Here is a 16316-nt window from a genome sequence, read left to right as displayed (position 1 = left end):
TATCTTTAATTTTTGCACATGATTTTTTTTTATTATTGCACTCACAAAAATTGTTATATTTTAATAAGTGTCGGTTTTTCGATGCGCTGACGTAGTATCCAATGTGCTGATGGACCGTCATACGATGTAGATGTAGATGTAGATATTTATTTGGTATGAAGTAAACTGTAATAACTTAATAGTGAAATTTATTTTTTTAAATAATTTAATTATTCTTCTTCTTCGAGGTAATTAAAGGACCCAAATTAAATAGTTGAATGTATGAGGTCCCGTAATTATTGTAAATAATAGCGTATTAATTCAAAGAAAAATGTAATGTACAATAATGTTTTGTTATTGGAAATCAAGTTTAAATGATTACAACGAATGCTGTATGTAGGTTGGAATAAAACCACTCCATATCCCACACGAAAATTCGCCAAAATAATTCAAACAAGGAGTGCAATGTGAAAAAGTGTTACCCACATTCAAAATATACTTCCTAGTTCGGTATATTCAGCGAAGAGACATTTGTTATAGTTCCAATTATAAAATCGGTATTTAAAATGAAATGACTTGTACTTTTCAATTATAGTGTATTCATATGTCGTTCCGGTGTCTATGACACATGTACATTATTTTAACTCACAAAATACGGCGGTATAAGAACCAGAGTGATGTTTATGTAAACTACCTCTGGGTGTGACTTTGGTTATGACTGCATAGCTGAATGTGTTTACAACGTCAGTGTATATGACTTTACTTATAGTGCATACTATTCTGATATTGATTCCGATAGCTACCATTCCCAATTTCCCACTGTTTATACGAATACTATATATGCATAGCGCCCAACATACCTTGTTTTAAGTCTGGTTCTTTAGAAATTGCATTTATAGTAAACAATAAACCTTAACTTTAACAAGTCGAGTAGTTTTTTCTCTGAAATCCATGGATCACCACATAAATAAATCTTGTTTAACTTTTATATCATTTATCTTAATAATACTGACTGCACCAAAATCGTTTTCTTAATTCAATTTTAATCAAATGATTTATTTTGAAATTATATACAATGAAATTATCTTGAACTCATGAATTTTCTAAAATACAATGTTTAACTTTGAAAATTAGAAGGTGTATACTGGAATCATTGCAAATTACAGGGAACTAATTATTATAAATATCCACCACGGAATTTTCCTTTGACGTCATCAGTCATCAAATATATAGATAGAAAAAAAAAGTTTATAACATATGGTCAATCCCATGCAGATGGTAGGATGTTGTCAATAAGTATCATCAGTATTTCTATTATATTCTGTGGTTTAAAAGGTATGTGTAAATCATGACCATATATGGTCGACATTTTATATCGTTTAAATGCCTATGATGTGTGTATTTATATATATAAGTTTCACCTGATTCTATTTATATGTTGACAAATGTTTGTAAAAAGATCACAAGCTCACCGAAATGCAATATAAAAATAATAAAAATGAAGAAAAAAAGATAAAGACTTACAGCTATTCAGATAGATATCTGTCACAGCACATTTGTCCGATATTTTATCTTAATATCATGACGGGATTTTAAAAATATAGTTTTATTTCTGAAATAATGTCTTGAATAATTTTATTTTTAATGACAAATTCTAAAATAAAAATAAAAAATATGGAGGGGATTATTGTTGGGTTTTTTTTTGTCTAAAAAGATCAATGTTAAATTTTATATGAACATTGTTTAACTTCGTTAAATTCGAAAATTAAAATTAACGAATTATTTTCCACAGGCAAAGTTGACCGTATATTTATTTGGCAATGCCTTGTATGACCCTTGAGTCTTATAGCTTCTTATGTTTTTTCGTTTCTGCAAATTATAATATGTAACTGTTGGGTTATTACCGTTCATGGTGAAGGTAAATCGAATCAAAGCACGAAGTTTACACAGTTTGGCTTATATATAGAATCTGATTGAATTACCAGCTTAATTTCAACAAAAAGAGAGAAAAATTTAAAAAAATAAGTTAATAAAATCAAATTATTTAAGGAAACAACTAAGTTGTTTTCTCTTAGTAACCTAAAAACAAAAATCTTCGCGATGGTAATGTTAAATGCAATTTAAGCATTTAACACGAATCAATCATTGATTTTTATCAACGAATACAGTAAAAACTATTTGTCCTGTTATATGACATTACTCGTCATCGCTAACCACGTGTTACGATCCACTCGCCTTCGCTTCACCCTTGGCAGATTAAGCCATCATTTGTGATAACAATGTTGCGCCATCTATCGGTTGAGTAAGGTAACGCCAATTACGAATACATTATTCTTCACCAATGGTAACACTTGAACTCTCTTCAGTGTGCGTCTAAAGTCTACAAACTTGGTGAAGCAGTACACAAAAATTTACTTTGACATTCCAACATTGTACAGTAAACATCCACAGGAACTTCTATTAGTTGACTAAAAACATTTAGATTGTCACTTAATATCGTCGTATGTTTTTGGGGTTAAAGACTTGTTGCATAATCAGCATGTAGCAATTGTTTACCTACATTATTTACATTAACGCGATCATGTGATAGGCGCTTTTGATTGGATGCTGCCATTTACGACTGTAACCAATGAAAAATATTATCTTCTTGATCCAAAATTCTCGCTTAATCCGCAAAGGGTGGAGAAGAGGGGAGTGGATCGTTACCCTTGTCTAGTGAAGATGGCCGATTACTGCATTTCCATTGTTTTTTAATTTCTTTTCGTTTTTAAACTTGCAGTTATAATCATGCACGAAACAAAATTATCTAGAAAAAGAAAAAGTAACATATATGTACTTTGCAATGAAACATACGTACTAGGAAGTTCTATTGAATAATACCGAGTTTTTGTTTTTTGTGTAGTGGACTGATTTCTGTCTTCTGGTTGTTGTTATTTTTCTATCTTATCTTTGTCTTTCTTAATAATATTTATAGTCCCTTTGGAAAGTGGTGTTCCTTTTTATATCTCTACCTGTGTGATGTTTAAATTCGAACGTCAAACGCGCGATTCTACGCAATAGTTAATGTTAATCTAACCATTCGGTCCCAGTTCTTAAATTTTTTCAATCCTTTATGGGTGGATTTAACATACATAAATGAACTACAAAAATAAGAAAGCAATGAATGAGGTTACTTAATTAGATATATGCATTTTTGTGCTTCTTTGTTAAATATTTTTTTTAATTTCATGTGATTATGATTTGAACATAACGTTGATTGATATATCCCAATTTTTTAAAACATTTTTACCTATTATGTTTGTTTGTTTTGTTCACGCATCGTTATCAATATAATGGAATTTGATGCGACTGTCATATAAGTGAAAGGTTTAGGTAGCTTTAAACTCAGGTTCAATCATCCATTTTCTACATAAGAAAATGCCTGTACCAATAAAGGCAACAAAAGTATACCACTGTTGGAAAGTCATAAATCAATTTAGAGAAAACAAATCCGGGTTACAAACTTAAACCGAGGGAAACCCATAAACTATAAGAGGAAAACAACGAAACATCAGAAACACTGAAGTGCAACAAAAAAACAAACGACAATGCAACTAACAGAGAATCGAACTATGCAATAACCCTTACATATTCCTAACTTGGTACAGGAGTTAGGAATATGACTGTTGTTATCCATTCGTTTGATGTGTTTTGGCTGTTGATTTTGCCATTTGATTAGGGTCTTTCCGTTTTTTATTTTCCTCGGAGTTCAGAATTTTTGTGGTTTTACTTTTTATACAGTAGTAGTGTTTCAAGTGATGTCCCTTTTAAGCATTAAGTGAACATAAGTAAGGAGGATTTTTTTTTTATTGAAATTAAGTATAAATTCTCGTGAACTATGTTTTGCCATTCGTTTAAACCATGAGGATATGAAAATTTCCAGAGAGGCATCTCTTTTTTTAAAACACATCATTGAATAAAAAGGTTATAAAACAGATTTCTATGTGTGAAATTCACGTAAAAAGTGTCGTAAATATGCAATTTTAATTTAAAATTGCGATTCTCAAAACTTGGTGTAGAATTATATTTTATTGCATTCTGTATAATAAAAAAAAATGAGCATCTGATTTTTACGTAGAAAAGGTTTGTACATCATTTTCACTTTGTTTCGTTTCTTTTTCAGATTAATTTGTAAGAATATTTAAAAATTGCCAAGTTATCATTAGCTTAAATCAATGGTATATTAAATTTGAATTTAATTAGCTTTCCTGCATTAAAATAAACTGCATGACACATTTGAAAAGAAATATCGGAACAAAATAGAAAATCTTAATTTTATTATGTGATTTATATTGTATTAAAACCATTTTTGTTTGAGCATTTTTAACACCTTTTCATTCTACACGTCTTTAAAACTTCATTTCAATCCTAAAAGTAGTTACCAACGATACCAGGCTTTTAATTAAATACGCCAGATGCGGGTTTCGTCTACATAAAACTCATCAGTGACGCTCCGATTAAAAACGTTAGAAAGCCAACAAGTATAAAGTTGAAGAGCATTAAGGACCAAGATTTACAAAAAGTTGTGCCACATGCGCCTAAGGTAATGTATGGCTGGGACTAAAAAATCCTTGGTTTTTCGAATAGTTTAAATTTTGGCAAACAGTTAATTTATAAAAATATTCGAAAAAACACCGAAGTGCTGACTACTTGGCTAAGATACCCTAGGGGATGAAACTTCCACCAGCATTAAAATTAAAAATTATGAAAGTATCATTTGTATTGCAGTTGTGTTTGCTGGTCAAGACTCATCTAATGAATCTACCTGTATCGGACATTCCATCCAAAAATACCAAATAAAGACCGCTATATGTTGTCGCCATGGAATTGAACCAAGATACAGTGGTGATGGCCAAGAACAAGCCTGCTGCTTCAGTACGTTTATCTAAATAATTTTTGCTTCGTCTTGATGTTAATCTGTCAATGAGAGAATATATATATATCAAAAGAAATGCTTTCATTGATTGAAAAAGTCAATGTTTTTTAGATAAGTCAGGAATATGACAGTTGTTTCTATTCGTGCCATTGGTTGACAAAGCCTAACAATGTATTTTGTCATTTTTAATGGATTAAGCATTTTTGAATATAGTTTGAAGTTCAATTTTTTTGTTAACATTTTCTGCAGCTTAGGCTACTTAGAATTATGACTACATAATAAATGAGAGGCGAAAAACTAGAAAGGAATATCAAATTCTTTAGTCAAAGATAATAAGATAGCTTTTGCTTATTTGATGTAATATTTTTTTTTATACATTACGTATTGGTAAAAACTCAAAGGTACACCAAAATTTTCATCATTCAAATCTTACTTAATTATGTTGTCGAAAAGAACATGACATAAAATTCAGCCATACCTATTAATGTACAATTCCATACATAAAGCTACATTTAGTACATTTTTACATTGCAACTGTAAAAGGATTATAATTTTATTATGATTGTTTGCCTATTGTAAATATATTCATAACCTTCGCGTTCTGAAAGTGATTGCAGATTTTTTTTACCTTTGACAACAACAAGTTAAAACAAAGTGTGTGAAAAGGCGGATTGGCTGAAGTTTATATATGTCAAAAAAAAGGAAGTTTCATCGAAGTATATACGAATAATTAAAGTTCATCGATCACACCTAAGTAAACTTTTACTTATTCTAAAATTGCATTCAAAAGCTGCCATTCATTTATGAACGATCCTTTAACTTTGAAAATTTGTTGACTTCTTTTATATATCCCCAAAAAAGAAAGTCTCTTCGAAGTTTATACAATTCATGGATCACTCATACACAATTTTTTCTTCTTTTGAAATGGCATATAAAAATTGCCATTCATCTATGTTCTATCCTTTAATTTTGCATGATGTTTAGCATATGATTCACATTTCTAAATATACATAGGATATTTAAATGGACATTATGCAAAGATCTATGCATCCATCTTCCACCATTTAAATTTAACTGGATTTGACCACAGGACATACAATAAGAAAGTAATGTAAAGTCATATGTTATGACAGGAAGCTCATTTTGTCTTCACTTAGTCCAAATGCTTTTCTTTCCTTAAAGACAAAGTATCGTCAGCATCACTCGTTTTCTTGCCGTTTTTTTTTTAATCTCTTTTGATTGAGTGAATTCGTATAAGGATATTGAAATTGAACACAATATAAAGTATAAGATGTTTTACCAAAATAATAATCATGAGGGTGTGATCTTTAAATAGACCAGACATATATAATTGACACCGAGCTATGTTGTGAGAAGTCAGTGGTTTTTAAGATAACAGATAATGGGAGAGAGACAAAATGCTGTGGTAGTTTGCGGTATGATCCTAAAGATGAGACAAAAATGTGTTGCAACGGCAAATTACATGATAAGAAACTTGGTAGGTATTCTTTAAAATATTATATGTATTTATATGATATCATGTCGAAATTGTCGAATTTATATTTTTTATCTTTCTAAAATTCAAAATTTATTTATCCAGTTGATTGTTTTGAATTGTTATTTACTGTCTAGGCTTGGTCATAAATCTGAGTTGTACATTCTCAAATTTAAATTAAAATTAGTAATTCAGGAAAACGTTTGAATTTTTCCCGATTAAATTTAACAGACAGTGAGACAACTATCAACAAATCGTTCGATTGTGTAAACAAATACAGGTCGTCCTATTTACATGATAGATTTTTTTCATCTCACACAAAAGCTTTTAAACAAAGGGTTTATATGACAAAGGTACATAGTACACATGACACAACATAGAAAACTAGAGAATAAACAACACGAACCCCACCAAAAACTAGGGGTGATCTCAGGTGCTCCGGAAGGGTACGCAGGTCCTGCTCTACATATGGCACCCGTCGTGTTGCTTATGTGATTACAAACCCGGTAAATAGTCAAAGTTGAACTAAAAGGTAGTTTATGTATAGCAAATTCTGCATGACATTTCAGATAACCAAAGCGTCTGTTTTCCTTTTCTCTCATTTTAGAAGCCTTCTAAGTTTTCTTACTATTTTTTTTGGTGGTCTTTTCTGAGTAATTTTCAACTTATTTTTTTTTTTTTTGGGGGGGGGGGGGTAGTAAATATCAAATACATGTGGTATTTTTTGTATATTCCTCTTATCGATAATATTTTGTAATGCGTGTATATTAACGGTTGAAGGTGAACGACGTTGGTGCTGCGGACAAATTAAAATAAAAAGTAATGAGCGATGTTGTAAGGATTTACACGGAGATGTTGCAACCCATAAGAAGAAACCACATATGAAATGTTGTCAAACTGAGTACTACAACAAACGGTCGCATTACTGTTTTAGGAATAGAAAAGTCCTTCCATTACATCGAAAACTTTGTGGAGACCAGTTATACGACACTCGTACTAATAAATGTTGCATGAAGAAACTGTATAATAATGTCAGCGATAATGATCCTGACTACGATTGTTGTGGAAATGTGGTTTTCAATAAGGCTACGAAGAAATGTTGCAGTCTAAGTAACTTAATCCCAGCGGAAACTACCTGTTGTCAAAAAGGTACATTAAATGTAAACTTAAGATATCAAAAATTGTGAAAGATACTTGCTTAATAAATACACTTCATCATGTACTCCCGAATGAAAGATAGATGGTAAATCACCTTCTGAATATCATCAAGACCTTAACCTGAAGAAGTTGATTGATTTTTTTTGAAACAGTAATTAATTGTCTTCAAGTAAATGTCTACTTCATGGGTTAACCTTTGCTCAGTTCTCGGAGCACAAAAATCATGCTCGAAACATGAAATCTTACATTTTGATTGGTTGATTTTGGAGTATGAGTAAAAAAATTGACTCGAAAGTTTTATAACTTCAAGGCCTTATCTTCGTATTCTGATTTATTTACTCTTGGTCTTCATTTATTATATTCTTTATTAAATCAGCATAAAACAATGAACACAAAATTTAATGATTTTTTACCACACCAATAAAAACTTTATAAATTTTGTGATTCCAAAGCTCTGTTTCTGGATTTGCCATCATCAAGAACACTTAATTGAAAAAATGCAATGTTTGTGAAAACTACAGATATGTTCTTTTATTATTATCATAGGGTCTTATAATACAAAGACAGAAAGATGTTGTGATAATGGACCTATAAAACTCCAAAAGCATTCAGAGCAGTGCTGCGGTGCTACATTATATGATTCAAAAGCTCAGGGATGCTGTGGGACAAGCTCGTTTAATATTTCAACACACACCTGCTGCGCATCGAGTAAGTAATATTATTTTTCTAGTTGCATTTAGTTTTGAAAGGTCTGTAATAATCCTAGACTTAACCATCAATCCCATTTTTATCATAAGAAATATTTGTTTTAAACATAGACAGATTGTATTATATTTTGGTCATGCAGCTCTCCGACTTTTTTAAGTTCTTATACATCCCTAGCTTTTAAATATTTTGCTTGGAGCGATCATGATCATTGTAAATTGCGAAAAGATATTTTGAAGCAACAGCCTTGTTAAGTGTTTCATTCAATTTACGGATTCCATTTCTTTATACGGTTTCTATTTTTTATACCCTTCCTACGATAGAAGATGGGCATTATGTTTTCTGGTCTGTGCGTCCGTTCGTCTGTCCGTTTGTCCATCCGTTCGTTCGTTCGTCTGTCTCGCTTCAGGTTAAAGTTTTTGGTCGGGGTAGTTTTTGATGAAGTTGAATTCCAATGAACCTGAAACTTAATATACATGTTTCTTATGATATGATCTTTCTAATTTTAATACCAAATTAGAGTTCTGACCCAAATTTCACGGTCCACTGAACTAATAAAATGATAGTGCGAGTGGGGCATCCGTGTACTAGGGACACATTCTTGTTTAAATACGGTTTATGATGTTCACATTAACGTTCGAAGTGCTGCTATATGTTTACAGATAAAGTAGTATAATTCCATCAACAATCTTTTTTATTTTATTTCAACCGTAACAATTAGCATTTTCTTATATTTTTAAGGCGGTAATATGGTAGCTAAATATACTGATGATAAGTGTTGTGGGACCACGACTTACAATAGTAAAACGAAAGTGTGCTGTGCTTTTGAAAACAAAATAGAAATTGTCAATAAATCGGAAGATAACCATGATAGCTGCTGTTCATCTGGAAGTATGAACGTGACAGAGTCCTATTCTAAAAACACTCACTACTGTTCCCTTGGAAAAGTGATTTCAAATGATATTGAGATGTGTGGATCATTTGAATATAAAAAAGACAGCGATATATGCTGTCAAGGCGTATTTGAAAAAGACGGGAAATTGAATGGAAAAAAATGCTGTGGAGTAGGAACTTTTTCAAAGGCAACACATCACTGCTGTACACACCAAATTTACTCCAGAAAGGAGAGAAGAAGGTATTTTTTAATATTTATTAAACACGTATATAGCATGAAAAGCAATAATTCACACAAATTTAAAACAATGCTTAATCTTAACGATTTGGTCAAACAATGGTTTAATATGTTTGTTTAAAGTGTTCTTTTTCAATTAGAAAGTCGGCCTTAAATTATATGGGATCAATTTTTAAGACGATGAATCGATGCTCACAGTTACTTTTAAATGTTTCAATGTAAAAAAAAAAACGAGTAGTGAGACAGATCATGATACCAAAAAAACGAGAGAATCGAGTTGCATATTGTATAAAATTTTCAGTTGAAAAGCTTATAGGGCAGTGATGGAATGTGTTTCATACTTTGTATTAAAAATGTATGTAGTATGTTACATATTCAAAGCATTACGTCTAAATTAGACGGTAAAGGTTATTCCATTTTAAGGGAACACCTGTGAAAAACTAAAACGTTTCCATACAACTTTTGATGTTATCTATCTAGTTGATGTTTTGTTCGTGACACCTGTGCTTGCTGGACTTAATGCCCTCTCATGACCTAATGAATTGTTTATCAAAACCAGTATAGGTTAAAATGGAAAACTTTGATGTGAACCATTTTTATCTTGCGGCTAAAGCTCATTAATTGTTTTTAATATTGGATTAAGAATTTAATATGAAATTTTAACATTTAATTTTTTCATAGAAAGATGTTGAAGATATATTTTCATATCTCCATATATAATGATCAATTCCGTAGCATACATTATTTCATAAAACAATCATCCATTTAAGTACAAAAATAAAAGTAGGGAAATATTTATTGTTTATTTGTCCTGCTTCTATTCTGGGCGAAGTAATAGAGTTACATATTTCATGGATCCTATTGATAGATATATGGATATTTTATTCTCAAAAAAACAATCAATAAAGGTATATAGAAGGAAACATAATGTTTAACATACAATGCGTAAGGTGATAGCTGTAGAAAAATATGAAAAGTACAATACAAAAATAAAAAAAACAAATGTCCAACCTAGTTTTTTTTAAATCTAGCAAATATCATGCAACTTTTTCAAAGACGAAAATATGTTTAGCTAAATTCTTGTTTGACTGGTATGAAAAGTCTGAAAACCCGACAATTAATTTTCTATGCAGCATGGCCATTTATACTCATGTTTGTGTCTGATACACATTTCCTTGTTGTTGAACTAACAAGATTGATAAACAATAGATAAACTAAGTAATTATTTATGTTTAAATGATATTGTATTATATTGATGTTGTTTAACAAATCTTTAATTATGTTTATTTCTTTGTAGGTGCGGCACAGAACCTTCAAATGAATTGCAAAACAGACGACCAAGAAATATGAAGACTTCCACTAAGGGAGTGTGTCGAATCTGTAATGATTCAAAACGATTTTTCGTCAAAGCTTTAAAATCAAATGGCTTTGATGTTTGCAAACGACAAGGTAATAGCCTTTAAATGTATGTCTTCAAATTTCATTTAATTATTGCCAATGTAATCTTTCTTTGGCCCATAATGCTTATAAATTGCTCTCTATGGCTGCTCTGCAGCGTTCAAGTTTTCGCGAATGAATATTTTTCACGAATGATCAGTTTTCGATTTTATTAATTTTATTCACAAAAATATAAAGTTTAGAGCGGATTTAAAGACGAGAACTGTAAATCATATTAAAATTGTATGTTATAGGCAATCTTACAGGTATAAGTAAAAGTTTGCAAACAAATTATAAAGTATAAAGAAGTATTCTCTATTTGTCCTACATTATCAAAGCAATTTCCTTTCAAACAACGTAATTCAATGTGTTCAGTTGTTTAAAACCATGTTATACACAAACATGCAATTTTATTGTGTTATTTGGTAACATCTATATAGGTTAATCTGATGGGGGAAAACCATATACCAGGCTTTATTTTTTCAAGTTTCGTCAATGAAAAATGCATAAACTGCATGCATATAATAAATAAAGGCAACAGTAGTATACCGCTGCTCGAAACTCATAATCGATAGAAAGAAAAAAATCCGGGTTATAAACTAAAACTGAGGGAAACGCATTAAATATAAGAGGAGAACAACGACACAACATTCAAATGTAACACACAAAGAAACGAACTAAGCTTTAAACAAAATCCGATGAGAATAACAAATATAACATCAAAACTAAATACATGAATTTGGGTTAGAAAAATACCGTGACAGGTCTTATAGTGATGTGAATTCAAACTCAAATATGAGAGGGAAAAAAAACGACACAACAGAAACACAATATTAAAATGTAACGAACTATAGTATAAAAATGGCCATATTCCTGACTTGGTACAGGACATTTTTTAAAGAAAAAAATGGTGGGTTGTAATATACAAGAGTAATGTAAGACAGTTTATGTCAAATACACAATAACTTATTTCATTGAAATCAGTTCATGTGTGATGATTATTCGACTTACATACGCACAGTTCGTAATTCTATTATGCGGTTTTTGTGTACTGTCCTAAATTATTTTGACATTCGTTGTTATTCTGTGGTTAACATGTCGAAATGTACTATTGTATTATTTATTTATGTGTTTCTCTGGTCTGAGTGTTCTTGCATTTCTTTGTACGGTATTCCTGTCATGTAATGTTGTCATTTTAGCAGTATATTCAACATTGCCATAATGCGCTAGGTATGACTAGCCAATGTTCAACCCGGCATTTTTTCTTAAATGTTCTGTACCAAGTCAGGAATATAGCAGTTGTTATTTTAAATTTTTTTTCTATGTATGTTGTATTTTCGTTTGTTTTTTTTGCATTTCAGTCTGTTTTCCTCTAATAAATGACGTTTTCCCCTCGGTTTTAGTTTGTAACCCGGATTTGTTTTCTCTCCATCAATTTATGACTTTTGAACAGCAGTATACTACTGTTGCCTTAACATACATTTAGGTGACATTTTTATGTAAACAATCTTAATGTATAAATTATATTTATTTTTTTCAGCATTGAAAGTCAGGATAATTAGTCAAAGGCGTCATTCGGGTAAACGTAGAATAAAAATGATCATTCAAACAGACCTATATTCTGAAAAAGACTATGAAAGAAAGGAAATAGAAGTTTTACTGCCTTGTTCATGTCGTCGCATACGTGCATCTAAGGCGATATTGATAACTGAATTGGAAGATTTTCGTGAAACTGTTAGACTTGGTGACAGTGATATTCTTCTTCCATGGTACTCGAGGGTAAGAAAACATGTTCTTCGACAATGGAAAACATGTAAAACAAAGAAAAACGACTTAGTAGTAAATAATATGTTAGAAATCAAATCATTTATAGACTACAAGTACAATAAACTAACAGAAAACAATCTAGAATAATGGTGTTAGGTATCTAAAAGACGCTTTCATTTAAAATATGAATGTTTTAAATTATCCATCAAGATTTGCTGAAAGTCGATATTAAAGAAATCGTTGGTTGTTTGAAGTGAAAAAGACGAAAGTTTGACTTTTGTACTAAACGGTCTATTTTAATAGTAAACAAACCATTTGAAAAACTCAACAAAAGCCCTGACACAAAATTTTGACCTTGAAACCCATATTTTAGAGAGTGGATAATGATTTTGATTTACGTATGTTTTGAGTGAAAAGGAAAGCAAATACAGGTTCTTTTTTTTCTTAATTTTGATTGTTTATGCTTTCCTGTAAAATTATCACTGAAACTTCCTCGGATTTCTAAAAATAAATTGTCAAGTAAAACATGTGGCGGTTAAGTAACAAAGTGGACCTGAAGAATATTAAGGGGTTTAACGAAACGCGGTTTTACAAGAATTTAGAACCGAATTTTTCACACACAACAAAATATCAGAATAATCGTTTATTCTTTTTTTTTTGGAACTGATGACCATGTCAGCTATTTCAATTTCCATTTGAAAATCTTTGGATTTATCTCTTTATATCTATAATGGACTGATGGCCAATGTTACGTTATGTATGAATATAACGATATTTGTTTTCTACCGTCTTTTTATATCTAAAAGCGCTTCGGACGCATGAAATTTATATTTTGTTGTTTTCAGTTTTTTACTGCACTGGGTCGATACCTCTGCTTGTGGACTATCAATCTCTAAGGGTATTATCAGCTCTCTATTCAGTACCTCGGTACTGTAAACATTTATAAGTATCCTTTCTAAAAATGTGAGTCTATAAATTTAAAAATTATAAAGAAACAAAGGTATCAACTCCCGCAACCTAAAATGACCTTAGATGGATTTGGCTATTGTAAGACTGTTTTTGTCATATAACTCTTAAACTGTTTAGGTTCTTAATCCATCCTTTGGTTTCAAATATTTGTCTTCGAGCGTTCCTGATGAAGGTAAATCCAGAAAAGCGCTTCGCTTTTATAACGTGTTTTCATTTTTTACCATCACCGACCATCCCTAAAAATGATTAATTTCTGTTTATTCTATCAGCATATTATACAAATTCAAATTTTTACTGTTGCTTTTCTTTTCTTCGGGATGTTGATTTCGCTAAAGTGCTGTTATTATTGCTCCTATGGTATGTTTTAACCTAATAAGGACATCTTTTTTGAGTGCGAGTTTGCATTGTGGGAAATGCATGCAGAGTTAAAGTCACTTACCCTGCCAAACCACCAAATTGTATAGGATAAGAGTTGCTCAATGTACAGTGTTTTGTGAAGTGTTTATAACAATGTTATTCATATATTCGTAGTTTTTATTTTTGGCATGGTTTGTTTTGTACAATTCATAACATTTTGTTTTTAATTCCCCATATCTATCGTATCACCTTCTAACATGCAGTGCTATACTATGCTAGTTTCAAAACATTTTTTTTAACCTTTTGATAACCTAGTTACTGGTACACGAATTTGACTGTGATTGTGTGTCTTTGAATCAGATTCGAAGTCCGACTCTACCTGTGAATGCACTGTCCGTAATATTAATGCATAAGACTCTTGATATGCAGAGTTAGATGATCAAATAACATGCACATTCTTTGATTATTACAATAATCATTGCTAAAACGTTGTTAACGATTACAGAACTGGATAGTTAAAATATTTAATCCAGAAACAAGTTACCGTCATTTTCTCTAACATACGAATAACTAGTGAAATTTATGAAAAAAAGTATTATACAGTATTTTTATTAATACAAAAGTGATTGTATTCAACAATCAACAACGTTTTCCTGTCAATCATATGTGATGGTATAACTCATTGGTACTTAGAAAGATGAACTAGGAATGACATGAAGCTACTTCAATCCTGAAAAAGACTTTAGATAAAACTAATTCTACTAAAATTTAAATCTTAAAACAGAATACGTATGTAAATAGGGAAGAGAGGTAGTACTTTTCACCTACGAGAAAAAATATAAAATACAGATGCGGTTTGTTTTTTGATACCATCTAGTAACATTTGCAGCTCATTTCACTTTGATATTACCGTTTAAAGCGTTCGATTATTTTCAAAAAGGAGTAGATTTAGCAATGATGTGACGAGAAACCATCCTTGTGTATTTTGTACGTGCTGATCTAAAAGCATACATTCATCTAGAAAGAAAGTAAAGTGTCAAATGATAAAATTATCACTTTTTCTAAATCCTTGAAGGTGGAGAGAGAGAGAGAGAAGTTGATGTCAATCATATGTAAATATCTTTTTTCCTTGTTAATTTTTATTGTTTTGCTCAATTTATTATTTATTGATATTATATGGGTTATTGCAATTTTATGATATTGTAGGGCAAGTTTTTGAAATATTTAAAATAATATATTTATATAAGTAGATAGAAACAAGGCCAGTTAAAAAAGATTTTCAAATTATTGAAATAATTTTTGTAACCTTAATGTCTTTTTTGTTAAATTGTTTTATCATCTATGTTTGTTTACAGCTATGAAAACTATGTCATCCTTTATACTATCTTGTATAATATTTAGGCAGTTCAAATTTGAAATGTTATTTTTTAGATAATAAAATCAGAAAATAAACCAAAAAATACCAATATGTATTCTTAGATACAAGCTGAAATCCATGTTTTTATGCTTGCTTCAATAAGTACAAATACTATTTTTCTAAAGATCTTAGACCGCGACAACTTGACATATAGACGCTGAACCTGTCGTCCAAATCGAGAAGAACTCTGTATATGATAAAATTGCGAAAGGAAATGGGGAATGTGTCAAAGCGACAACAACCAGACCATAGAGCAGACAACAGACGAACGCCACCAATGGGTCTTCAATATAGCGAGAAACTCCCGCACCCGTAGGCGTCCTTCAGCTGGCCCCTTAAAAAATATGTATACTAGTACAGTGATAATGGACGTCATATTAAACTCCGAATTATACACAAGAAACTAAAATTAAAAATCATACAAGACTAACAAAGGCAAGAGGCTCCTGATTTGGGACAGGCGCAAAATTAATGAGTTAATCTGTTGTATAGTTTGGTCTTATGTTGTACTGTTATACCACTGTCTCAGATTAGGGGAGGGTTGGGATCCCGCTAACATTATTTATGTATGTGCCTGTCCCAAAGTCAGGAGCCTGTAATTCAGTGATTGTCGTTTGTTAATGTGTTACATATTTGTTTTTCGTTCATTTTTTGTACATAAATAAGGCCGTTTTTTTTCGTTTGAAAATGTTTTACATTATCATTTCTTGGCATTTTATAGGTGACTATGCGGTATGGGCTTTGCTCATTGTTGAAGGCCGTACGGTGGCCTATAGTTGTTAATTTCTGTGTCATTTTGGTGGTCAGTTGTGGAGAGTTATCTCATTAGCAATTATACCACATCTTCGTTTTTATATTCTCTGTCCATAACATGTTCTATGAGGCTGACTTCATACAGGAACTTCTTACGATGAAAAATAAGAATTTAGCAATGTCTTTTAACTTTACTTTCCGCTATATAGATGATGTTCTCTCACTAAATAAT

General features: G+C 31.0%; 1 protein-coding gene across 2 annotated transcripts; it reads left to right on the top strand.

The window, feature by feature from the left end:
* Positions 1-1232: 1232 nt before the first annotated feature.
* Positions 1233-15374, top strand: LOC139514357 (uncharacterized). 2 transcript variants are annotated; one of them, XM_071303469.1, is made up of 8 exons: positions 1233-1314; positions 4747-4893; positions 6231-6392; positions 7170-7538; positions 8094-8255; positions 8994-9387; positions 10682-10833; positions 12362-15374. In XM_071303469.1, exons 1-8 carry the CDS (start codon positions 1263-1265, stop codon positions 12733-12735), a joined length of 1812 nt encoding a protein of 603 aa, XP_071159570.1. In that variant the 5' UTR covers positions 1233-1262; the 3' UTR covers positions 12736-15374. The 2 variants fall into 2 exon arrangements, with proteins under 2 accessions (XP_071159570.1, XP_071159571.1); XM_071303470.1 differs by lacking the exon at positions 6231-6392.
* The last annotated feature ends 942 nt before the right edge of the window (positions 15375-16316 follow it).

This window comes from Mytilus edulis, chromosome 3 (assembly GCF_963676685.1).
Source record: "Mytilus edulis chromosome 3, xbMytEdul2.2, whole genome shotgun sequence".
Lineage (NCBI taxonomy): Eukaryota > Metazoa > Mollusca > Bivalvia > Mytilida > Mytilidae > Mytilus > Mytilus edulis.
The sequence above is the reverse complement of the archived record's forward strand: the minus strand, read 5'-3'. Positions and strand labels throughout refer to the sequence as shown.

What these genes read in the sequence shown, in the direction of transcription:
- LOC139514357 (XM_071303469.1), top strand. Translation starts at nt 1,263, where the DNA reads ATGTTGTCAATAAGTATCATCAGTATTTCTATTATATTCTGTGGTTTA. An exon ending in TATATTCTGTGGTTTAAAAG is followed by an intron (nt 1,315 to 4,746) that starts GTATGTGTAAAT and finishes TTTGTATTGCAG; the next exon opens with TTGTGTTTGCTGGTCAAGAC. An exon ending in AGAACAAGCCTGCTGCTTCA is followed by an intron (nt 4,894 to 6,230) that starts GTACGTTTATCT and finishes ATCTTTAAATAG; the next exon opens with ACCAGACATATATAATTGAC.